Source organism: Ammospiza nelsoni, chromosome 9, assembly GCF_027579445.1.
Source record: "Ammospiza nelsoni isolate bAmmNel1 chromosome 9, bAmmNel1.pri, whole genome shotgun sequence".
NCBI classification, from domain to species: domain Eukaryota; kingdom Metazoa; phylum Chordata; class Aves; order Passeriformes; family Passerellidae; genus Ammospiza; species Ammospiza nelsoni.
In genome coordinates, this window is record NC_080641.1 from 30,033,891 (window position 1) to 30,060,313 (window position 26,423).

Below are 26,423 nucleotides of genomic sequence, written 5' to 3' on the forward strand. Positions count from 1 at the left end.
GGCGCGGGCCTGGCGGAGCGGAGCAGAGCGGAGAGGAGCGGAGGAGAAGGAGCGGAGGGAGCGGAGGGAGCGGAGGGAGCGGAGCGCTGCCCGCCCGCCGCCACTCGCGCTATTGTTGCGGCCCGCGTTGCCATTAGGCAACATTGGACAACAATGTGGCGCCTGCCATTGGCCAGGGCCCGCGCGCGCCGCGCTGATTGGCCGCGCCGCGCCCGCCGCGCCCGCGGAGCGCCGGGAGCGCCCGGGGGCAGCGCGGGGAGCGCGGGGGCGCGCCTGGAGCCCCGGCACCCCCGGCCCGCCCGCCCGTATGAGCTTGGCTGCTTTAATTCATCGGTAACGGCACTTGCCAAGCGCTTGGGTTGTTTTCCCTGGGTGTTACTTGTCGTAAGGGGAGGGGGGAATATGCTGCGCAAGGTGACAATTCAATTTGTGGTGTCTCCCCTCCCCTTGGAGATTTTGTTTTATGATAGTACGTAACGACGCCTTCCTTCCTTCCTTCCTTCCTTCCTTCCTTCCTTCCTTCCTTCCTTCCTTCCTTCCTTCCTTCCTTCCTTCCTTCCTTCCTTCCTTCCTTCCTTCCTTCCTTCCTTCCTTCCTTCCTTCCTTCCTTCCTTCCTTCCTTCCTTCCTTCCTTCCTTCCTTCCTTCCTTCCTTCCTTCCTTCCTTCCTTCCTTCCTTCCTTCCTTCCTTCCTTCCTTCCTTCCTTCCTTCCTTCCTTCCTTCCTTCCTTCCTTCCTTCCTTCCTTCCTTCCTTCCTTCCTTCCTTCCTTCCTTCCTTCCTTCCTTCCTTCCTTCCTTCCTTCCTTCCTTCCTTCCTTCCTTCCTTCCTTCCTTCCTTCCTTCCTTCCTTCCTTCCTTCCTTCCTTCCTTCCTTCCTTCCTTCCTTCCTTCCTTCCTTCCTTCCTTCCTTCCTTCCTTCCTTCCTTCCTTCCTTCCTTCCTTCCTTCCCTCCCTCCCTCCCTCCCTCCCTCCCTCCCTCCCTCCTTCCCTCCTTCCCTCTTTCCCTCCTTCCTTTTCCCTCTCTCTCCTCATGGGTGAATGTCCGGGTGCTGCCGCAGCAGGAGAAGCAAGGTGAGTATGATTTTCCATCCTTTCTCTGCCCTTTAGGCTGGGGGAGCCCTGCCCGCCCCTCGCTCCCCAGAAAGTAAAGTTCGTTCTTCCTTTCTCCTGCCAGCTGTTTGCGGGACTACGTGTTCAACAGGCGCCTTCCCCGCGGGGACAACACACCCGAGGGGCTGATTTTGGAGGAGGAGGAGGAGGCTGCGGGCTGGTTACTGTATATTAACCCCGGAGCTTTTGTTTTAGCATCGGCCGCCCGGGTTTGACGTCACCTTGGCGGGCAGCGGGAGGAGGCAGCGCTCGGTGGGAAATAACGCGCTCTGCTTTCCCCAGGGCTTTCCCACGAGGGATCTGCGTCCTCCTCGGCACTTTCTGAAGTTGTTTTTTTTCACACGAGTCCTTGCCCGTAGCGGGACCCCTCTGCCGGTGTTCGGGGCCTCCTCCCGCCGCTCAGCATCCCCACCTGCGCTGCCCCGCCGGTAGCGGGACCGGGCGGTGCCCCGGGAGCTGCGGGCCCCGAGCCGGGAGCGGGGAAAGCCCCGGAGCTGCTCGGGGGAGCCGGCGCTGCCCGGGGCTCCCTCGGCGCGCTGGGGACCGCGGGACAGGACACTGCAGGACACGCGCTCCCCTTGGTCACGCTCCTTCCGTGGGTGCGAAAAGCGCAATTGCAGAGCCCTCCAAATTTTCAATATTTTTGTTACACTTACATCCGTCTTTTTCCTTTTTTTTTTTTTTTTGTTTTTTGGACACGAAATGAGCTCTTTCCTCCCCGATTTTCTGCGGGTGCAGCTGCTGCCCGCTCCTCGTGATTTAGGTGTTATAACACCTTTATTTATTACAGCAGCCAAGTCAAAATATCCGAATTAATTTTATTCGCAACCACTAATTCTATTCTCCGGGGAGTATTATTTAAACCATCTGATTTAATTGGGAATTCGTAGAACTCGATCAGAGCTAATAAGAAACATTTAAAGTGTTGCTTTATGTTTGTTTAACATAGAGAAAATGTTCTCCCTTTTTCCTCGCAGTTTTGTTTGGGGTTGCTATGAGGTTTTTTTCGGCAAATACCGTCCCTTTGCCCCCCGAGGCAGCGCACCAACAACAACAACACAGGACGGGTTACGCCGATTTCCCCCGTTCCCTGGCCTTTCAGCTCTGACTTCAATTAAAGGACAGGGTTATCCTTTCCGTTTATGGCGGTTTAAAACTATCTATTTGGGAAAAAACATGGGAAAAAAAACCAAAAAACAACCAACAAACAAAATAAAACAAAATATAAACAAAACGAAAACAAAACAAAACCACCCCAACCCAGCCCAAGAGTGGGTCAGTAATCAGCCAGTGAAACGCGGTGGTTTCTCTTGGGAGCCTCAGGCTTTCAGTAACATCGCAAAGGCGGTGATGAAGTTGCAGCACGCAAGGTGCAGCATCTCTGTGCCCAGGCCGTTTCCTGTGCTCCGGCCCCGCTCACTGTGACACTGTGACAGAGCTGGGCTGCGCTGTCCCAGAGCCGGGCACCAAAACGCCCCGTGCCTGTTTCTGCTGCTCGCCCAAAGCCAGCAGAGGACACCCCCTCTTCCGAAACACTGAGCCGTGTGCTGGTTTTAAACGTTACACTCACTGTCAATCCGACATCGTAATAAAAGGAGTTTATTAAATAAAAATTTTAAAATTGTAAGAATATGTAAAGCAACTCCGGGGCTCAGCGAGTTCTGAGGACATTTGTCCGAATCTCCCCCGGTCTCAGGGTCTCTGGGCGGTTTCCCATCCCCCGGGCCCGCAGCAGCCCCGGCAGCGCCCGGAGGCGAAGCCGCCGCTCCCGGGCAGCGCCGCTCCCGGCCGGGCTCGCTCCTGACCCGGAGCCGAGGCCTCTCCTCGGGCTCGGCACCCTGCTCCGGGCTCAGCGAGACTCTGCCTCGCCGCTTCCAACCGGGACCCAGCCATTCCTGTGTTGCTCTTCTCTTACGCGGTGCGTTTAGAAAAGGAGAGCCCGGAATCACGCTTCTCACCGGTTTGACATTTTAACAATAATAATAATAATTTCTCCCCTGTCCATATTTTCCTTTGAAAACTTTCGCTGTGAAATATGCGTGAAAACGCGCGCGTTTCACAGATTTATTCAAACCAAGCCCCCCTGAGCTGGGAGCTCGCCCGGAGCAGCAGAGGCGCGGCCGGGACTCGCCGTGGGCTCGGGGCTCTCTGCAGCTCCGTCCCGGCTGCCGGAGCCCAGCGAGTGTGTGAGAACGGACGGGAGGCAGCGGCGAGCTGGATGCTGCTCTCCCCCCACCCCTCCCTTCTCCTTCCCTTCTCTCCTACTGCAATTCATTTCTGTTTGACGAGGCACAATAAAATCTTCTTGTACATCCCCGCTCCCGTGTCTTTCTGGGGGAGGGATGTTTGTTTTAGGCACGCACGGAGCAGCCGCGCTCCCGCTGCCCGGGCGGGACATAGAAAGAGAAATTCATTTCTCCAAACCCGGCGAAACGCGACTTTAAAGCCCCCGGGACTGGTGTCGCTCCCAGCTTGGCTGTGGGAGCAGCTCCCAGCGTCATTCCAGGAGCGGAGCTCAGGCTTGGACGCAGCTCCCGCAGGAGCAGCGGGACTGGCGCTGGAGCGGGGCGGGTGCCCTGCCCTGGCCGGGCACGGAACGCTCCGACCTCGGGGCCACCGGGGCTAAAGGGTGCTAGGGGGACCCCCACCACGGTCAGGGCAGCCCGCGCCCTCCAGATGCGTGGAAGTCGATTTTATTTCGTTGCAGGGATGCCCAGAGACGCCGCGTTTCGTTGCGCGGTGCCCCGGGTGCTGCTCGGTTATCCCCGCTGCGCGTCTGACTCTGGCAGCGTCCAGAAACGCACCAGGGCCCCGCGCTCACGGCCGGGTCAGCCCGTTAAAACACGACATTAAACGCTAATTTAATATATTTATTCTGAAAAACCCCCGATTTCTCCGGTGTTTCCTTCTCTCCTCACTCCCCTTGATTCTCCTAAAGGTTTCCCTTGTGCGGCTGCTCCCGTGTCCAAGTTCGAGAGGGCTGCAGCGACGGTGCTGCTGCAGCTTCCCCCAGTTGCAGTAGTAAAATCTTAATTAAAAAGCGCCCGGCTATTGGCTGCCATGCGGGGGAAGGGACACGCACGCCCGCAGGCAGCGCAGCCCTCGGAAGCATCCCAGAGAAATATAGTTCTTGATTAGTGTATTTTCATCTCGTTCTTAGCGGAAGACAGTTTGTAAGTACCTGCTAATGTTAGTGCTCTTTAAGGTTTCAATTGTTCTAGGGGGTTTGCCATTGACTTTTTCATTATTTACCTACTGAATCAAAGTAAGCAAATGCCATCTGTTTCCCTGCTGCTATCATCTTCACTTTTAATTATCCGCCCAGCCGCCTAATAGAGATGATATTAAACTAAATCTTTTTGACATTAAAAGTAATTATCCCCAAACCAATATTACAAGAATGAAAATTACCACCACCACTACCCCCCCCCCCTTCAAGAAAAAGGCACATTCCTCCTAGCCCAGGCAATCTCTTCAGATCCGGAGCGAGGAAAGGGAGACGGAACTCCCGTTAGCCCGGCCTTCTCAAGTATTTGAAACATTATTAACTCGATTTCCCGGCTCCCAGTGGGGGAGGAAAAAGCGACAAGGGGGAAAGATTTGTGGAAGGAAATAAGGGAAATTCGGGGCTCCTCTCCTCCCGCAGCCCGGGAATCCGCACCGGCCCTTCGGCGGGGCCGGGGCTGCCGGACCCCTCGGGATCCGCCGGCAGGTCCCCAACCCAACCCCAGTCCCGGCTTTTGGGGAAGGGCACATCCCACAGGCACAAACACGCGGCCCTCGAAGGCTTCGCATCATCCATCCCGCGGCTCCGGCCGCGCGGGGACGGTCACGGGAGGGACCCTGGGATCGGGGCCCGTGGCCGTGAGGGGCACGGCGGGTCCTCCGACAGATGGCCGGCGGCTGAATTATCTCCACAGAGTCATTTCGCCTACTCTGAGACTTCTCCGCCATTTCTCCTCCGACTCGCTTTAATACGAGCCCGGAGCCGCGTCCCCCATTTCCTTTAATACGTGCTAAACTGAGCTAATTTTAATTGCATGTTTCAACTTTGCTAATTAAATAGAGTGGTCTAATTAAAAGTGACTAGGGAACAGTTTTAATTCAACCCTCTACTTTTTTAACAATCCATTATGCAACAAATCCAGGGGTAAGCCCTCCCTTTAAAAAAGCTACAGATGATTGAGTTTTTACACCTTTTTACACGCTCACAATGGGGAGACTTGACCCAACATATGTAGCGGTGGGGCCGAGCCCCCCCGGTTCCCCGGCGGGGCATCGCGACCGAGCCGCCTCGCTGCTGCTGCCCCGCCCGAGCGCCGCTGGACCCGGGGGCTGCCCGGGGCCTCCCCGCTGCAAGTGCGGAGACGATTAGCCCGGCAGAGGTTAGAGTAGCACATCCCCAGGACAGCAGAGCAGGATTTGGGAAAATCGGGCTCTTTACACGCTTCATCTCTTCACCAAGTGCTCATTAGGTTGTTAACCTCTGGTTCACATGAAAGGGGCATGTGATGAATCCCCTCCCGAACAAATGGGCGCATCCCCCTTCAGGCACCGAACAAAGCCCTTAAAATAACTGCACAAGAAAGCCTTTAGTTGTTACTCTAAAATTTCTTTTCTCTAGGAGCTTGCGCCCATCCACACACACGCACACCGGCGCACAGAAAGAGGAAAATAAGCTCACGCACGCAAAAATCTATCCATCACCCCTCCTCCCCCGTGTGCTGGAGCTAAAAATTAAAAATCCGTGGTCTGTCCCCAGGGCCTTCGGCGCTGGCTGATGTCCCCCGGGTTTGGCTGAGGCTCGGGCTGGGGCTTCCCAAGCGAGGGGAAGGAAATCTTAATCGCTCCAGCGGGGCGGGCGGGGGAGCATCCTCTGCCTGAGCAGGGGAAAGCCACGCGTCCGGGCAGGGGACAGCGCTCTGCGGGGACACGGGGGTGTGGGGTGCCCATGGCGGCCCCCAGCTCTGCCCTGCCCTTCTTCCACCCGCGAGCTGAGCGGATCCTCAGCGAGGAGGGCGCGGGCAGGAGTTCCCCTTGCCGGCCGGGGGATGCGGCAGGAGATCCGAGCGAGCCGGGACCGACTCCGCCGCTCGGGGCCCGCTGCCCACGGAGGGCCGGGCAGCCGAGCCCGGCTCCGCATTCCCACCGCTCGCCTGTGGATTTGGGGCTCTTTAAGACCTTTGCTTTTCTCTCCCTCCCTCCTTCTCCCTCTCCCCTTTTATTTCCCAGCCCCTCGGGCATGGATTAAAGTGACAGACAATTTCCCCCCCTCCCGCACCTTATTGATGGTTAAATGCGCTCTGAGTTAATGCGCGGGAAGCGCCGAGGGCGGGGGGGCTGTCCCGGCAGCGCTGCGGGCCGGGCCCGGCCGGTGCCGCCGCTGTGGCCCCGCGCGGGCGGGCGGGCGGTGCGCGGGCGCGGAGGCTCCGCGGGGACGCGCGCGTGTGCCGCAGCCCGCCGGCAGCCGCGGGGACACGCGCGGGCCCCGCCGGGAGCACGCAGGTACCGCGGGGGCAGCGGCCCCGAGCCGGGACGGCCCCGCTCGGCTAATTTAGCGCGGGGCGCTCCGAGAGGTTCATTAAAAAGGCTCTTGTCAGCTCCCTAACGATCCGAGAGCTTTTTAATTATATTTTATATTCCGCTACCCGTCTCCTAACTTCAAACACATGGTAAAAAGGATTTGCTGTTTTGTTTCAGGTAAAACCTAATGATTAAAATTCAGACCCCGTCCCATGCATCTGCTTCGCCTTTGCCAAATGAATTGAAGGGAGAGAGAAAAGCGATTTCATTGAGATCACAGATGGGGTGCAGGTTTTTGGAAGAAATTTGAGAAACACCATTGTCCAGAATCAAAACTCTATGTCTTGCCCCACAAAGGGGGCTGCTTTAAGCCCCTCAACTTCTATGGGGCTTGTTTTTTAAACTTTAAGTGTTCCGCACAATAAGCTGCCACTAAAATGTCACAACCACTCTAATTCCAAGTGTGTCTCACTGCAAAGGGTGCAGAAAAATGAAGGGAGCAAAGGCAAGGAGTGTAATTAAAAACCCTGGAGCTCCCTCCTGCCTGCTGGGGCCCGGCGAGGGAAATGCCCCCGCCCGTGGCAGCGGCACCGACACCCCGAGGTGCGGGACCGGCCCCGCTCCCGCATCTGCCCGGCCGCAGCCCGGCCCGGCGCACCGCGGCGCTTCCACACTTCGGAGGCGAAATTTTTTCATTAGCCGAAAGCAGAAGATTAATCCTTTTATTTTTATTCATGATCATGACAACCCCGGTCGGATTTGCCAGAGGATTCCCCCCCGCTTCAATGTTTATTGCCCCGGGAGCTCAGGAGCAGAACAATCCTGACGGAACGCGACAGATAAACAATCTCTTATCGTTAGAGAGACACATCGAGGGGTTTGCGGAGGGGCGGGCGACAGCGTCATCCAAAACCTCACGCACTTGGGGCAAAAAATGATTCTTGTATTCTTTTTCCAGTTGACACTCGGTATTTTAAGGGGCTCTTACACAAACAGACTTCTTTCAAGTTACTGATGGACCATCCGCAATCTCCCAGGGCACCGTCCAGCCCGGGCCGGTGCCCTCAGCCCCGCGGGGCGATGCCCGAGTATGCGGCTCCATTTGTTTGGTTGGTTGGCTGTTTTTTCGTGGCTTGTTGGGGTTTTTTTCCCGCCGGGAATGCCCAAAATTTTCCTTGCGCGCCCCTCGCCCAGCGCCGGGCTGAGCGGCCCCGCCCGCGGGGGAAGGCGCGGCACCGAGCGCTTCCCTCTCTTCTGGCTTGGCTTTAATAATTTCTAAATAATTTCTAAATGATTGTTGGTGCGGGCAGAGCCGGGCCGGGTGCGGAGGGAGCGAAGGGAAGGGAGACCCGCGGGGGCGGCTCCGCGCTACGCGGCCGCCGCAGGCTCCGGTGCCCGGGAATTCTGCAGGTGCCCCGGGAATTCCGCAGGTGCCCCGGGAATTCCGCAGGTGCCCCGGGAATTCCGCCCCGACGGCTCCGTCCCGCCCGGGGGAGGCCGAGGGGCGGCTCCGGTCCGGCCGGTGCCGGGACCAGCCCGGGAGGCGCCTCCGCCCCATCCCGCTCCATCGCCCCATCCCGCTCCATCGCCCCATCCCGCTCCATCGCCCCATCCCGCTCCATCGCCCCATCCCGCTCCATCGCCCAGCATCGCCCGGGCAGCGGCGGCAGCGAGGGGCGAAGGCGCGGGGGACCCGCAGCAAGGCGGGCATCGCTCCTTTGGGGGTTCTGCTTGTCCATTCGGTTTGGTTTTCCCGCGTTAGACGATCCTGCAACAGCCACACAATATCTGACTCACCTTCGTCTAAACCTTGAAGAAGTGTATTTCAGCAACGGAGTGCTCTCTGCAAATCGCAGGTTCTAAAAAATATCCCCCCCTACTTTCTTCATTACAACCACAAAATTATAAATTAGTTTGTTCTTCGGCATCAGCGAGTTTAGAGCTGTCATTGAAAAAATTCCTTCTCCATTGCCACTAGTTTGGAAATGCTTTCCCTTACGCATCAGTCTTAATTAATTAGGACACATTAAACAGGCTTACAGAAAAATATTCCTAAAGTACACATCAGAATAATTTTTAAGCTCCTAAAATGGCTGCAACAGAACGGGGGTTTTCAAATGACAACAAATGAGGTCTACCTGTAAATTTAGAAAAGGCAAGATCATGAGTAGGATGCCACAATTACAAGGTACAAAATACTTATCAGTGATAGGAACTGACTCTAATGGAGACTGTGACAGAGATTAAATAAAGCATAGAGGGAAATAAAATGTTAGAAACTACATTCTTAGGTGAATGAAAACATACTTATATTCAGTACTTTACAAAATGATAATAATTCTTTAAAATCACCCAAATAGCACTACCCTTTTCAAAGAAAACTGCATAAAAAGGAAGATAACAGAAAGAAATTAAAGTCACAGGAAAAGACTAAGATTGTAACCAAAACTTTTTGAAGACACTATCTTAGATCCTCAGAGTACACATGTATCTGACTTTAAAAGACTACAGAATGCCCACAAGAAGCAGTTGGGTCATGTGAACCAGCACATTAAAGGATGTAATAGGAAGACAGACTCAAAGTAGGAAACTAAAAAGAAAATCAGAAAATCCATGGAAATCTAACTTTTGGAAGACACAAATCCTGAATTAAACAACTGACAAACTGCAAGGAACAACTACCAAAAATGTAAAGTATTATTAAAAATATGTGGAATAGGAAACCTGCCAGAAGATATTTTTATGGTGTAAAAGACTCCTTTTATTAAAAATAGAAACAACTAAGTAGTAATTTGTAGTGGCATTTACTACAGTGGAAACATATTTTCCTGAGTTAAAAAAAAAAAAAAAAAAAGTAACATTATCGGAAATTTGATGGCTGGAAGCAGAAATCAACAAATTTTGACAGTGAGAGGATTCCAGCCATGTCCCCAAGAACCTGTGGGGGAACCTGTGCTATTCCTGGTACTCAGACACCAGTACCTGGAGAAAAGGATCAGTGGTGAGCTGCTGCTACCAATAAATAACACAAACCCACTCAAGGGGAGTGGATGGAAAGGGAACAGCCACGAGCTGTGGAATCCTGGGGAACACTGGATTCCACAAAGGAAAGGAAACTCACTGGTACTAAGCACAAAATAACAATTCTGTTAACCAGCAGTTCTGTAATCACAGGAAGTAATGAAACCTCCTCCTCTAACCAGCAGTTGAGTGACATTTTAATTGAATTATATTAAGGCTGCAGTGTGACTTCAGTCTTTATTACACAGAAGAATCCACAGAGGAAAGCCCTGGCTAAGGAGTGGATTCTCTGCTATCTAATGAGACATTAAAACCCTTTGAAACTTTTAGGGTGCTTTTAGGGCCAGGAGTGACTCCCAAGAGCTGGATCTGGAGTGAGCCTTGCCTTCACTGCACACACTCAAGGGACCTTTCATCTGCCTTCTCATTTCCTGAATTCTGGGATGCTGACTTTGACAAGATTTAAGGAAATTTCAGACAGCCAAACCTTTATAGCAATAAATATGCTTGAAATAATAATAAAAAAAAACCCATAAAAACAAAAGGATGTAAAATGCAAAGGTAGTAATAAGATATTTAAAAAAGATTTCAAGGAGCCTGACCAAATTCATCCTATATACATCAGCAGTGCTGTCAGGGGGAGCAGCCTTGCCTTCCTCTTCCTCTTGTCTTCACTGACTCCCACCAGTGAGCTGCATCAGCCTCAAAACTGCTCCAGGAAAAAAAAAAAAAAAAGGTCACTTTTTAATTAGTTTGCCTGGTTCCAGTGCAAGGTGGGGGCAGAGATGGCTCTGCTGGCAGAAGTATACATCTATATCAGACTAAACTGAGTACAAAACTGCCTGGATCCTGACACATTCAGTGCTAAACTTGGTATTCCTCCACCTTTGTCATCTGTTGGGGGAATAGTTTCAGGTAGAGAGCAATCTCTCATGCTGTGTACACACAATATACAGTAATTTGATATAGTAATGACCCATCCAGAAAAAAAAATTAAGGCTACTGCAGTTGCCTTCTCTTTTATACAAACAGAGTAATAAAACTAGACTCAGGTGCAGAATCAACATCCAGTTTCTACTCTCAGCTCTTTTGTTCAAAAAGACCAATGGCTGCAATGAACATCCACTGTCAAGGGCTGGGTTTCCTCACCCCAGGCAAGCACACACAGCTGCCAGCCTAAAGACTGATTTTCACCCTCCCTCTCAAGGACCTTAAAGGAATTCTGTATTTTGGCAGTCAGACAGCTTTGCTAGTGGGCAACACACACATTAAAAGTAGCTGTGCTATGGTGCTATGGTGGTGTTGAAGCAGACTGGGGAACATCCAGCACAGGAACTTGTCTCTCCTCAGGCCCTCACAATATTGGAAAAACCAAAGTGTGAATTAAAATCAGTGAAAACTCTCTGGAGGAGGCCACCATCACTGTTTCCAAATAAAAATGCATCCTCTGCTTTGTCAAATGGTGGAATGTCTTGGTGAGAGCTGAGAGCCCCCAGAAGCAGGGCAGAAGAAGGAGGAATGGCACACACGACATCTCCACCCTCAGCATTTCTGTCTGAGAGCTCCAAGCAGGTTCTGGTTCTGCCTGGTAGTGACTCTCCTTGTGTAGAGACACCCACTCATGTGCTTTGTGCCTGCTATGGAAGCTGTTCTAAGGCACTGAAATCTTATGCATTTTTAGGGAGCCTGGACACAAGGCCTGCATAATGAAACCCTTCAGTCCTGTGACTGGGATATTGTAATTTGATTTTTCCTACATAAGGAAGAGTGAAATCATGTAACTGTTTAGTAGAAATATTGCTGCAATTGAAATTTTTTTTCTAATGTCACTGAGTAGGTACAGTTTATGAAAGCCAAAGTCCTCTTCTGCTACATTAAAACAGACAGACAGACCCCTCAGCACAGCTCCATCAGAAACTTCCTCAGCACTGCCACTGAGCTGAAGGGTGCACATGTAGAGAGTGCAGAGCAAACACTGTGTTCTGCATGGTCTCTAATAATGATTTCAAACACCACTGTCAGAAAGTTTCTCCCAAAACCAGAGTGTGCCCCACCTTCACCCACGAGCCACGGACGCCGACGCATCGCACGGGATTCCTTTCAGCAACAGTAATTCCCTAAGACTTAAAACTAATGCATTAATCACCTTAATGGTAATCCATTAATGTGAAGAACCTGAAGATAAAAAGGCAGAATCAGGGATGTGCTCTGTAGCAATGGTGTTACAGTTCTAGGGTAATACTGAATTACAAAATTCGAGTGACTAGAGGATTATCCATGCCAGCAGAGCGTGTGAAGTGAATACCAGGAGAGCAGAAAATGATGGCATAGAATATTAATATTAATATTTCTACACAGGGATTGGTTTATGCTGATGGTGTGATTCAGAAAGGTGACTCGACATGGTTGCTTCTTGAAATCAGGCCCAAAGTATTTAAGGACCAAAATCATGAACATTTTATTTAAAGAGCGATACACTTGTTTACGTTGTGGCAGAATGATCCCTGTATACTGATCTCAAAATCTTTATATCAGAGGGAAGTAATGCCACCACTTTGAACACTTCCAGTTAATTATCACTAGAACATTTTGATAATGACAGTGTATTTTGAAATATGAACAAAATGAGGGAAAAAATAATAGAGTTTAGAAGAAAAAAAAAAAGCCAAACAACCCTGGGAGCACTGACTTCAACAAGTTCAACAAATATTCAAGCCACATTTAATAACTTTATAAAACTAGTATCAAAGTAAAGAATATATAGTCAAAATACAGAAATCAAGTTGAGTGAGAGGAAACAGCCTGATGAGATCAAACAGAAGTTAAACAGAACAGATTAATATAAACCAGTTAGCTGAAAGGTCGCTTTGCTTCGTGAAGCACTATTTCAGCAACTCCTTTCCTCAACAGCCAGCTTAGAAGGAAAAAAAAAAAGAAGATATGCATCACTTTAAAATCCTGCTGTATGTTTACTGTGATTGTTTGTAGAAACAGCATCACCCCAATTTGCAACCCATGTTAATTTCTTATTTAATAAACGCAGTGGAATTTTTTTTTTTGGGGTAAGAAAACAAAAGTTCAGGATGAAGCGTCTGCATTCAGCTTTCCATTACACATACATTTATCATTCTATTGGCTAGGAATTCTTTTATTTGTGAACTGCAAATTATTAGGATTTGCTTACACTTCTAAACATTTGTTTGTCATAGATACTTCACTTCTAAAAGTGTCTGGTGTAGCACTCACTAATTACAGAATTATAAAAGGTAGAATAAGGCTTTGCCCGCTCAGAAATTCGCATTTTTGGTAAAGGTAACAATATGTCAGCATCACTAACATCTTAATAATAGGCATATATTTAATTTTATATCACCATCCTTCCAAAGAGAAAAAGAAAGACTAAAAGATGTGTGCAACTGGTTTTAGCTTAGTATAAAATTTTCAAATCAGAACTCATTCAGCTACAATAAACACTATGAATTACGTATAAACACAGATGGAAAACAATGTGCCAGGCTTTAAATGAAAAAAATATAGTTTAGCAGATGATGATCCTGTAGTGCTATTGTGCACTGTCCTGCAAGCCCCAAGATAAAAGAAAAAAAAAAACAAAAAAAAAAAAGGGGTGAAAAAAATTAAAAAAAAAAAAAAAAGGAGAAGAAAAACCCCCAAATAAACCAGTTTTGATGCAGGTTTGGCATCAACTGCACGTTATGGTCTTAGCCTCAGTATGCTCATTCTGTGGTTGAGAAATTTAGAGTACCAGATTTTTCCATGTCAGGTAGCAGGTAGCTGGTGCATACATTTCAGACAAGAGAAGTACGATTTCTTTAATTTGAGATGGGATTAATAATGTATTGTTAATATGTCCAAAGTGTGCAACAATAAGGCAGATTTCTTATTACACCACCCCTTAAAATACCCATTGTTTGATGAACCAAACAAGGTGCTTTAAACCAGCAGAGTAATAGGAGACGAGCAAGTGCCAGAATGAAGAAAAACTGCTAGAATGGGAACTGCCCTTTCTTTCACAAGGAGAAATAAAGAACTTTTGTATCTGGTATTTGAAAGGTTTTTAACAGCTGATATTCAATATCAGCTGATTCCTGAAGTGTTGGCAAGATACCAGGTTTCTGGTACTGGCCATGTCTAATGTTATTTAAATATTCACATCATGCAATAAGCAGTTTCACACTGCAATGTAATGGAAAATACTTCCTAAACTGAATTGGAACGGAGACCCAAAGCAGAACCAGTAAATAAATATCTCGCATATATGTCAAACTATATTCTCCAAACAAAACCTTACATCTTATCAAAGAAGTCAGAAAGTACTAACAAAAATTATATGCTTTCTACTATAATACTGTTAATTTTCCATGGCTGAGAATGTCCCATTAATTTTTTTTCTGCCTTTTTAAATTAGTTGACAAAGTAGAAATTCAAACACAGAAATAAAATGCATATATATGAGAGCACTGGCTCAGTGAGATATCAAATATACAGCATTCTAGTGTCAAAAGTACAGGCAGAAATGTCCAAGATTTCTTGGTGAAAAAGGGGCATTTGAGGAGTAAAAATTCTACTTAACAATCACTCACATTTTAACAGTGCATTAATTATAACAAAAGCTGAATGATAAGTGAGCAACAGAATCATAATGTTCAGTGTTCATAGCAGAACTTTATCCTCTGCTCATTTATATGAGGTTGGAAACATATACTCATGTATGTGAAACTTTAAGTAGCTATTTTTGTTTTTTTTTTTGTTTTTTTTTTTCAGGATTCTTGCAAGAGGCAAACTTGTGACATGGAATTGAGCTGGATGTCAGTACAAGGTGGTGCTCAGAGAAGTCTTCCTCTCGATGCTGTGCCTCTGGCTTATCAAAGGATGATTAGTCCTACAATCTTGTTTGATCTATTCTTTTGCCTCTAGGAAAAGGGTTTCTTGAGGATACAGTTTTACCTCCAGTAATGATTTATTTGGATCCAGCTGGGTCACCTGTAAACACATGAACACAAAGATATGTGTAAGTAGACTTTTGGATTGTTTATCTTCACAGTGCAGACTTTTACTGGGAGGATTTTTGAGTCTCTCCACCAATGACAACTGAAGCAGTGAGTATTATTTTTCAGAGTATTATTTTCAAATTATATATTTCAGATCAAGAAATATATATTGTGTTTTCTGATGTTGTTACAAGTATTCTTTGGTAATAACAATGAACAGAATAATAAAAAACCAGAATCCCTGACATTAATTTCAAGAAGGTCTGGCTCTCTATCATAAACTTATGCATTAATCTATTTTTGTCAAAGTTAAGAACTTTTGGGAGGTTTACTAGAACACATGAATTGAAATGAAAAATAAAACTGCACTCCTAGATAATCATCCCAAAATTTCAGTCAAACTGATGGTGCAAGCAGCATAGCCAAACCAACAGGGTCTCTCAATTGAAAAGGGAAATTTTATTTTCCTTCTCCCTTTCTTGCTCCAAGTCACGTGCTGGAACACCCAGCTTTCACTCACTTCAATGCTCTTCCAGACACCCAGGCTGGGATAAAACTGTTTAATTGTGTGGTTATTACACAATATATTTACATATATAGACAAATTAATGACAACAAGTGCCCCAGTGTCCTGACATTCAAGTTTACAAGCCAATGCTGTGACTGACATCCTTCAGAATACTGCAAAGCTTCATGGAGAAAGATGAACCATTTTCTGAAATATTTCCCTTCTATTTTTAAACTTATTTTCCCTGGTAATTCTGTTTTGGTTTATTTTGCTGTGTGAGCACACCAGTTACCAGAAGTCTGCTTGTGAATAATAGATTATTAGTTTTATACCATAGGTATAAATGCAGATGCATGCCAATAAGCATTTTTTCCAAAGTTAAATGTGTTTCATCTATGATCACAACATGTCACTGCTTTCTAAAACTGTTTTGAGAAAACATTAAGGGTCTAGCACATGAAATGCTATGAATTAGTAAGAAATGTTTGTGTAATTTTCTAAAAAGTCTAATTTACTAATCCTGTTACCTATTAACAAATAGGTAACATTTGTTATTTGTTTACCTATTAACAAATAGGTAACCCAAAACCCAAACAGATGCATTATTTTTATTCCCAAAGCAGGAACGTATTTTCTTAAACTTCATGTACCATGGTGAGCTCCTGCTAAATGCCTGAAGAGAAAAATAATTTACAAAAACCAGAGTCAATTTTAGATTCCTATTATCTACAGTCCAATTATGCATTCCTGCACAGATGCTGCTTGAATTATTGAAAGGTTATTATCTACGAAAGCAAACCTGTTATGTAAAAAACAGCCAAAGTAGTGCATTTAAGTTTGTGATTACAGAAGTATGCTAATTAAGTATCTTGTAGCATTTTTTAATGTTTTGGTATTCTGCTACAGTCTGTTACTGAGCAGGGAGTGAGGTAAAGAGGGGTCTGTGCAATTCACAGCTTCTGAGGCATTGGGCACCTGAGAGAAGCAATTTTCCCTCTTTTCAGTACAAGCCCGTATTAATTCAGACATCTCTATTTTCAAATCCTGCAACCATTTTGTTGGGGTTTTTAATTTGCTTTTTTTTTATTTTGCAATAAAAGGCAAGAAAGTCATAAAATGTCTCTTTTGCACTTGGAAAAAAAATCTCCAGAGTATGCCTGGGCACTGAACACAACCTTCCAGGCTGTGACCAGATGGAAATGTGTTATTCACTTTGTGTTATTCACTTGAGCATAATTCAAGATACATGTCCTAGGCTAAGGTTTGCAAACTTCAAGTGTCTTAAATAACAACAACACAGGATGTTCCTTCCTCAGTGAGAAGGGTCCTGGGAGCCTTCTGGAGTACCTGCAGCACAAGGACTGTGCAGCTTTTCACCATAATTTCAGTGTGCTGCTTAATTCACTGAGGGACAGCAGAGTTTGCAAATGTTTACACCATTACCCAATTAACTAACAATATGGCTCCTACATCTGTCAACAAACAAAGCTGTTGTTGCTTTGTTTTAGCTCCTTGGCATTTTCTGTTCATATGGGTCGCCATTGTACTTAATTATCACACCACAACCCTTCTGCAGCTTCTACTTTGTTATTTGTGGCTTGTAAATATGTTGTTTACTACGAAGGATAGAAGCCTTATTAGTGAACACACCTCCTAGCAAAAGAAATGGCTTCTCTTGTAAATATATGAAGTATAAGACCTAAGATGCATTCTAACTTAGAGTATTTTAAAGCAGAATTAGAAACCAAAGAATGATCTATAACAGAGATCAAAAGAAAGACCTGCAGCCTGCAAATATGTGTTCAGGGTAGTGTTCTACTGAATCTCATTCACTTAAATTTGTGTGCATTATTTAAAAATGGAAAGTATAAAATGCCTTTAAATGTGTATCTGTGTGCCCTGTTTCATTACCATTAGTATAAATTCTGGAGCCCACAGAGCTGACACCCTTTGGCTCTGATGCCATTGCATGATGCTCTTTCCAAAACAGCCCTGCACATGATATAAGTTACACTGCCCCAAAGCCCTGCACCTTTATTAGTTGAAGATTTATTCTATGTTGTTAGAAATTACCCAGAAAACCATTGAAGTATGCTTAGATATTGAGTCTGATTTCATCTATTCAACCTTTGTGGCAGAATTAATACTTCCTTGATTAAGGTTCAAAATTCACCTTCAGCATTAGTTAAAGCATTAACAAATGCTAAAAGGTACATTTTAATCTGTATCTTCAAGTCCTACAAGAAGTGACTTTCTACCAGGCATAAGCACACACTCTAGGAGTCACCTCATGCATCACGCTGTGAAACCAGCTGAATGTATTTTCCAAATCTTTTGTGGGTTTGCTAATGCCTAATACTTAATATTATTAATGGAACATGAACTAAAACCCATTGAAAAGAGACTGTAAAGCGTTCCAAGTTTGTCTGGTGAGGAGGGTGGCAGAGGAGGGACTCAGTGTCCAGAAGCAGAGTGGGTAACACAAGTGACAGCAAAATTACTGACATTCGAGCTCACAGAACCCTGTACAATTCCATGCAGGTGCATTCAAGGCTGCCCCAAAGCCCTCAACACAGAGAGTGCCCCAGGAGATTTTATCTTTAGGCAAATGGCTTTCTGTGCAAACCTGAACACTCCCCTCCCTTCAGCAAATATTCCCTCCAGCAACATGACCAGAGGTGCCACAGGACTTCATTTCTGCCACATTAGATCTTGCCATTGAGCTGCTTTCACTGCAATAGGTCCAAGCTGATAAACAAAACTATGGATTCAGTTTTATTCCAACTATGGATTCGGTTTTATGGGACCTTAGGTTTTGGTGCACTGGAGCTATGGCTCCATCTTTTAAAGAGCCTTGTTACAAAACCAATGTTGGTTTGGTGCCAGGGAGGTTATCATCTAAGTATTTCTTTAAGTGAATTCTGTGGTGATTATTCCAAGTAAGCACTAGCAAGCTGAAGTACTTCTGTGCCACTCAGAAGTTCAAATTATTTATGACTCTGCAGGGCACAAGGTAGTGATGTTAACTCTTATACTCCTCCTATAAAAATGTAGTAGCTGCTTACACTTCATTTACTTCATTCTGAGTAAATTAATTGGGTTTTTAGATAAACCAAAAATGAAAACTAATGCTAGTTTAAACAGCATTTTAATACATTTTTATAGCAAAGTCTTTTTCTTTCTAGAATAACATGTGAGTTATTTCTGTCTTCACCTTTGCTGACCTATCTGTTCTATTACACACTCACATCCTGAGCAGCTGTACTTTTACCACTTACAAGGTGTGGCTCCTTACCCTCCCTTAACTCTGCGGGGAAAAGATAAACACAAAAAAAATGGCTTAATGCCCAGGAAGGTAATTTAAAAATAAAGAATCAAATACACAATTATTATGACACTTACACAAGCAGTAAATATCACACCCTTCACCTTTCTCTCCACCCTAGGACAAGGATCTGATTCCCGAGCAGCACAGCCTCTATACCACTTACACACGCATGAATACGTTTAATGAATCTAACGGACAAAGAGTTCTTTTACTCTCTTTTCTAATCCTCCTAAAGTATAAATGCAATAGAAATCACTTAAAGGCACACCTGGTAAAGTACCAGATCTGTTTAAAAAACTATATTTTCAGAGTGACACACAAACAAATACAGTGAATCCTTTCTACCTATTGAAATATCTCTGGGTTACACAGATAATACGCTCAACTTGAGCAACAAACAAAAGTAGAGTTACTTTATAGAAATATATGCAATTAGATTGGGCTTAGTTGAATAAACTTGGAGATAATTTACATCTGAATTGAAGAAAGCCGTCACAAACAAGGAAAAATATGTCATAGTAAAAGACTTGTAGCCTCGACCCAAATACAAAGCTTTAATCCAATACATCACACTGACTCTTATTTTTCTCAAGAGGTTTTCCCAAAACGTATTTTAGATTAAGCATATTTAAAAACACATTTACTAAGCAAAGTAGAAGCTTTTGATAAACCAGAAAATTGTGATGCTGTATCCTCTCCTTGGAGCATGGTTCCCATTTTTCCCTTGGAAAGCCATGCAGTGCTCCGAGATGCAGCCTTGACACAGAGTCTAAGTTTTCATTGCCTTAACATAATTTATATTTAAAAAAAAAATTGCTGCATAGATGTTAATCAGTGAAGGCTGATTAGCCTCTCTTGCACTACTTGACAGTAAATTAAGACAGCAACTGTTTTCTAAAACACTACACATAATGACAGGGTGGTACAAACAACAAGGATAAGACCAAACTTGCTGCTGCTATATTTGTATAGTGGCACCTGGACTATCTGCTGCCTTTTAAAAGTTCTAAATGAAAATCCAATTTTTCATCTGGAATAAATACCTCATATTTGCAAAACAAACAAACAAACAAACAAAACCAAAACAAAAAACCAAAAAAAAACCACCCAAAAAAAACCACCTTAAAAAGCAAAAGCTTAAAAACAAAGGGGTTTTAAGCAACGCTACAAAAATGAATCGCTTTTTTTTGTCAAAACTAAATAAAGCCCAAATATTAATGATGTTTTTTAAAATACCAGATTTTTACCTTAATCCTTTTTAACAGTGAGTAATGAAAATAATACATAACTGTAGTTTATCTACTTTCCAACAAAAGGCCTTGGGAAGGGCTGTATACCCCTGAGGCAGTTCTATGCCTCTTTTAAGCCAAGGACCAGAAATTTTGTTTAGTGATCAGTACTTGTCCAAAATATGGCCAAAATATATCCAGTTACCAACATCACTGAACATTTGTTTTACAGTTCTTTTCAAGAACTAATCTCACTTTAAAAAATCACTATAAGAAGGCTGCATCTCCCTCTAGCCCTTCAAAGAGCTCATTTTCAACGACGACCGAGCCGCTCTTTCATTTTGGCAGAAGTGCAAACACAAAAGTATTTCAATTAAGAAAAGCCTCTCTGAATAATGTGACTTTTATTGTTGTGGTGCTAATGGTGCTGAAGTATTACACAAGCTGCCTTGAGAGCCAAAAGATGGAGCTGGAGTCAGTCAGGAGTCACATGCAGGTCCTGACCTGACAGTAATGGTCCCACAGTGGCCACAACTCCAAGGCTGGAGGAATTCAGGCTTTGAGGAAGAGTGAGGTGTTGTAAAGCTCTCCTCAGATTTTCTGCTTTCTTCCCTTCCTTTCTTCTGGTTTGAAATCTTTGATTTCTTTAGGAATTCTCTGTGCAGTTTCTCAGAAAAAGAGAAGCTGACAGAAAACCCTGGACCTTGTCTTTTCCTGACAAAGTACCTGCAGGAAGAGGAGCCCCACTACCTTTTCCCTCATCCTGTTTACCTTCATTTTTATTGCTGAGCAGAGAAAGTTTAAGTATTGGCATTTACAGATGAGAGCATTTGTATATTAAGCATCCTTTCTGCTGTGCCAGAGAGCAAAACAGTCCATTACTTGTGGGCACTGCTGCCTGTGCGTTTATAGTGAATTAACAATTATTCATGTATTTAATAATTCTGAAGTGCACTAGCTACACAGAAATTAGATTATGACATCCCCAGAAATACTACAGCTTTCACTCTGGAGATCAATGAAGAGCTGAAAGGAAGCAAACAGCCACATCCTCTGGAAGTTGGAAAACATATAAATACATTTAGTGCTCCAAATGAACTGTAAGAACTTTGCTTTGCATACATCCCAGAGGGGAATGGATGGGAACACAGCCACTCACAGAAGAATGACCCAGGATTGGATTCATGTGCACTTAATTATAATTGCATGAAAGAACAATCCAAAAGGATTTTTATCACCAGTTCAAAGGATTAAGATGTTCAGATATCACAATGATATCTACAGTATAACATTGTGATTGGTAGATAGGCAAATGGAATAAAGAGAGTGCCTAGGAGTGCTTTGGTGATTTAGCCTGATGCATTACTTATGCAATTACCAAAACAGCAGGAGATCATTAAATTTTCTGGTAACCAGACACAGCAGTCTTAGTATCATACCAGTACAAAGGCTCTCTATTGGTATTTTATAATTTCATTTTCTTCCTACATGGGTCCAAAAAGTCCACAAAATGGATATTAAACATGAATTCTGGAGAAAAAGTACAAAATATCTTAGCCCCAGTTTATTCTGGATAAGGTTATATGCAAGAGCAAAGCTCTACAGCTTAACTAAGGCATCGTCCTGGGAACAATAATGTGCCTCCCCTGCAATAAATGTTTTGTAAAATGGGGCAGTGCTGAATAAAAGAGCACTTTGGGTGTGAGGGATGTGCACTGAAGGGCTCTTGGGTGGAATACATGAATGCCATGGTTGGCATTAGTCACTGGGCTAACTAATGAGGATGATTCACCGAGAGCATTCAGCACTGGCTGCCTCCAGTGAGCCCTGAGTAAAAGAGCTCATCTGAAATGCACACCTATTTCCTGAAACTGGTTAAACAGTTCCTGTACTCAAATAGAGCTGCTGTGAGAGATCAGAAACTATATTGATCTACAGAATGCAATTCTGCTTCTTTTCTTACATCTGTGAGATGAGATCTCCCTTCAGCGACTTGATACAAGAAGGGCTTTAATCCTTCACTTTGGATCAGTTACTAATGTAAAGACACTGGGTCTGAAAAAAACACATCAAGTCTGTCTTTCTTGGAAGAAAACATGGTGAAAAATCTTTCTGCAATATTTACAGAATTTTTTACTACCTATATGGAAATTATATTTCCACAAAAGTAAACATCATGCTTCAAGAAGCAAAATATACTCAATGTTCTCTCAGGTGCTGTGACTGAATTCACCAGAGTAAGAATGTTTCAGTAAGAATGTTACCTACTCCCTTTTTTAGGTGCTGACCAAAAGACCGTGATACTGTTCTTTGTGAGCAAAAAACTTGGTAAAAGGAGGAAAATCTGGGAGCTACAAATGCTTCAGTGTCCTTTCCTCTCACACTCTTGGTTAATCTTTCAATCCCTCCACTGTTACAAGTCATCAGGAAGAACAGTCAGAAACCAGGCTTCAAAAGAGGCATGGGAATATGCCAGTCTGGAATGGCCAATTTGCTTAGGCAACTTCTCAGTGTCTTAACTAAACCAAACCTAACTGCTTGGATAAATAAAATAACAACAGATCTTGAAAGGAGAGGAAAGACAAGGGCAGGTAGTATTGACTTAAGGAAAGCTGTAAATGATAGGAGGAAGGACAGCTACCTTTGTAGATGGCTGTGGCCTTGGGCAAACTAGATCAGAGTAAGCACATGACATCACTGGCCAGAAAAATTTAAATTATTTGAATTAAAAGAGATGACTACTACTTGGTGTAGCAGGAGAGATAAATATCAGTAACTGAAACAACTGGAAAAATTACAGGCATCACATGGAATTCTCAAAATTTTTTGAATCTATCAGAAAAAAAAATTAATTAATCTGAAATCCTCTTCTGCTATAAAACAGATATTCAAGCTACTTTCCTGATTTACATGAAATTACTAAAAATACTATAGGGTGTAGCTGTGACACTGCACAAATCCTTTATCTCAATAACATCCTTTATCTCTTTCTTCCATTTTTCTGTCAAGATCATGACTAGGGGGAAGAATGTTAAAAGTCAAAGATGGTCCTGGACATTAAACTCTTTCATTAAGTATTTATTTAGAAAGTTTAAACACTCCCTAATGAGTTTAAAAGCAAGTTATCTGAAGGCAGTAGTTTGCACAGGGTGAAATTCAGAACAATCCTTACAAAGAAAAGCTGCCAGAACTCATACACAAAATTGTCAAACTGCCTGGCTTAACAATATAAGGACCATGCTCCAACATCACCTTTGTGAAAACATCAAAGGACAATTCCCTGCTCAGAGGACTCCACAGCAAGTGCTGCAGCTAAACTTACTATCCTGTGGCATTATTTTCACCACTGTGAGCATCAAAGAGGATTAATCTTGCCAAAGCACAGGAATGAAAAATCACATTTAGGTTTGGAGGAATATTTTACCATTATTCTATTCCCAAATACTCCTCAAACTGTGAATTGCCTGGCCCTAAATTTACTGAAATCCTGATCATATCTGATTTAAATTGACATGCAATTTGAGTTAAATTTATCTTATGCACTTTCAAGGGAGATTTTTTGTTTCTGTTTATTTAAACTGCTGTTGAAATTGGTTAATTAAAAGGATTTAAAAAATCTTAATACTCTAAACAGAGCAAACTGGTTCTGAATTATTAAGCAATATTTTAGATGCATTTAAATAACCTTAAGTGACTTAACTGCCACCTGATCCTAAGCTGTGGCTCAGCAAAATAAAATGTGAAATACTGTACAAGTCTTGGCTTACCAAGGCTTCCAGATACAGTAAATAAAGAGCTTAAGTCTCTAATACCATGTCTGCAGAAGGCATACTCTCAAATACATAACTAATGCTCCACCTCAAGGAGAAATCAGCAGCAGAAATAATAGCTTGAAATTTTGGTTTTTTCATGAGAAATTAATAAATTCATGTCTGGCCCTCCCTTTCTGAGAGACATCATAGAACATTCACAAACATATTAACCTGGTCCACTTCAGCTTCTGCCTAAGTGGGTTGAAATGCCCACCCTGTAAGATGTTAACAGTTTCAGGAAGGCTTGTGCACATCACTAGCACTGAAATAAGGGATGAACTGAGCATCTGGAGATCTCCAAGGCACTGGGAGAAGGAGGTTCCTGCAGCTGGGAGGTCAAGAGGACTACTAAAGTCAGAGTTTGGATTTAAACTGTACATAACATTTTGGAAAAAATATGTTTGAAAGTGTCAGAATTACTCTGCTGGAGTTTTGCTGCAATAAGTCAGAGTTTGGGAAGGCTTTTAAGAGAAAGAGACCTAAATACTGAACCAAAGTCAGAGTGTGGGAAGGCTTTTAAGAGAAAGGGACCTAAATACTGAACTAGAAGTTTCAGCACACTAACATACATAGAGTAAGCTCTTTTTGTTGAAGTTAAATGCGATTTCTGAAAGACAGGGAACTGTAACTCTGAAATGAGCACACACATTTAACAGCACACACACTTGTTCCCACGGAGCCTTTGCAGGTGTATTTAAGAATACAAGAAATACATTCTTTGCATTGAAATTTCTTTGCCAAGAAACACAATACAGCTTTTCACTCCCAAAGATGTGCTTGCCAACATTTCCAGAGTCTGAGGCACGAGCTCCCAGCTGCCCCAAGCTCACATTTGTGACACACACTGGTGGTACAAGATGTGGTGCTGAGGCACCGAGAGAGGAGCTGGTTAATATCTAATTTCAGCAAGGGTAGAAAGAACAACACAGTCAGTGACAAAGACCCAATAACAAGTCACTGCATGTGCTTAACTGCTTTGCAATGTCACTGCTGCTTTAAAATCTTCAAGTAGTGTCTGGAAAAGGTTAATCTGGGTATTTACTCATGTGTAGAAGTTTGTATTTACAGTAGGGTTATGATACCAACTTTAAGTTAGCTAAGGATATCTGTGTAAGCAACTGGAACATAGGACTAAGAACTAATGAATTTTTATTTATGAAAGATGTAAAAGTACTTCAACAACACTGTATCAGAACTGATGGCTTTGAACAGCAGGTAAAAATGCTCTGACAAGTTTATCACAAGAAAATGTTGATTTGGTTGAAGATAATCCCCTTGTTTTGATAAAACAGAAACACTTTTGGGGGTGTGTATATTATTGTAAAGCAGATTAGGATTGAAAAACACCCAGAAACTAACTTTAGAAGACATGTTTTCATCTTATTGCACCAAAACTCCAGCAAAGTAATTCTGATACTTTCAAACATATTTTTTCAACAATGTTAGGTATAGTTTAATTACAGACATTTTAAATGTTCCTGTTTTCTGAAGCACAAGCATTTCAAGTGCTCTGTCCTTGTAGCACAGATTTCCATTCATGTTGGTGATATACCATACAGCAGAAGGGTCTTGATAACTTAGAGTGTATTTTTAAGTGTCTACAGACCACAAAGCCCAAAGCAATGAATCTATACTTTGACTGTACTTCTTCCAAGCCATTCAACAATGCCCCATTTTTATTTTTTTAGATCTGTTTATGGAGTTGCACGCTTCCAACTCTCCAAACCTGGGGAAGATGACAGATGTCATTTACAGTTCTCAGTGGTTAGCAAACCCCTGGGGAATATTTTTTGTCTGTTGTGGCTCTGGTGGTCACAATGGCAACGGGATTCATACATGGCTGAGTCAATCAGCATGAATCATTTATGTGACTCCTCATACATGGCATTATTAGGTTGGAATCACAGAAAAAAGATGACAGGGTCTTTGCTTCCCACACAACAGACCAACATCTCTAGACCCTGCCACTAAATTCTCCTTTCTTTGCCTCAGCCTTTTCTCCCAGCCAGTTTCACAGATATACTGACAATACCAGCTTGTTTATTTAAGTGGCATTTTTTTCTTTTCTACTTTTTTTTAGTACTTGTTCTTATGTGATTCACCTGATAAATTTTTGAGGTTTTTTACAGATGACTTACATTCATAATGATGATGATGTGAATAGGTACAGAAATACCCAGAGTAAAGTAAAAAACAAATGTAAAAAGAGTAATATACCTGTAGGGTATTTATATTAAATATGTATTACATCAGAAATAAGTTACAGGTGGGAAGGCATGACTTGCAAAACGTTTAAAATGTACAACCCCATTGTTTAGATTGCAAAACACTGTTTTTCTTTTGTCAAGTACACTGATCTATCAGTAATCCTGGAAACACAGGTGACTTCTAGTCTTTGTTTCTACTGGAAATGATACTGCATGCTTAAGGAGTAAAGTTAATTAGTGATTAATGAGATTCCTTAAATGCTGCTTTTCAGCCTGACTGCTCAGGATTCCCAATACAGGGCAAGGTGGAAGAAGAGCTACAAGCACTGCAATCCTGTCCACAGTTGTGCCAAAAATGGGTCAGAAACCACATCCACCCACAAGGTTGTATGCTTACTAAGGATGAGCTTCTTCTCCTTTGGAGTATACAAATAAGGTGATAAAGTAAGAGGTATCTATTACAAACTACTGTAAACATGTCAATCAGAGCCTCATTCCTAGCGAACTTCCCCCAGGGGCAGTGACGGGAAACAAAACGGAAAAGCAATCCAAATTACTGAACTCCTTTGGTGAGAAATGGTCTAACCAGTCCCCTGGAGATGCCTCCAGCAAACAAGACCCCAGCTGGTCTAGAGCTGCCCCACTGCTCTGCAGTGCATGGGCAGTATGGCCAAAG

The 26,423-nt window shown here is 43.9% G+C and overlaps 1 protein-coding gene across 2 annotated transcripts in view; it reads right to left on the reverse strand.

The window, feature by feature from the left end:
• Nucleotides 1-12,087: 12,087 nt before the first annotated feature.
• The window catches only part of FAF1 (Fas associated factor 1), a 150,400-nt gene continuing 136,064 nt past the window's right edge, over nucleotides 12,088-26,423 (reverse strand). For both annotated transcript variants that reach the window (XM_059477802.1, XM_059477801.1), the window contains exon 19: nucleotides 12,088-14,655. In XM_059477802.1, coding sequence (XP_059333785.1) covers nucleotides 14,572-14,655 — 84 coding nt within the window. In that variant the 3' untranslated portion in view covers nucleotides 12,088-14,571. The remainder of the gene's footprint in view (nucleotides 14,656-26,423) is intronic.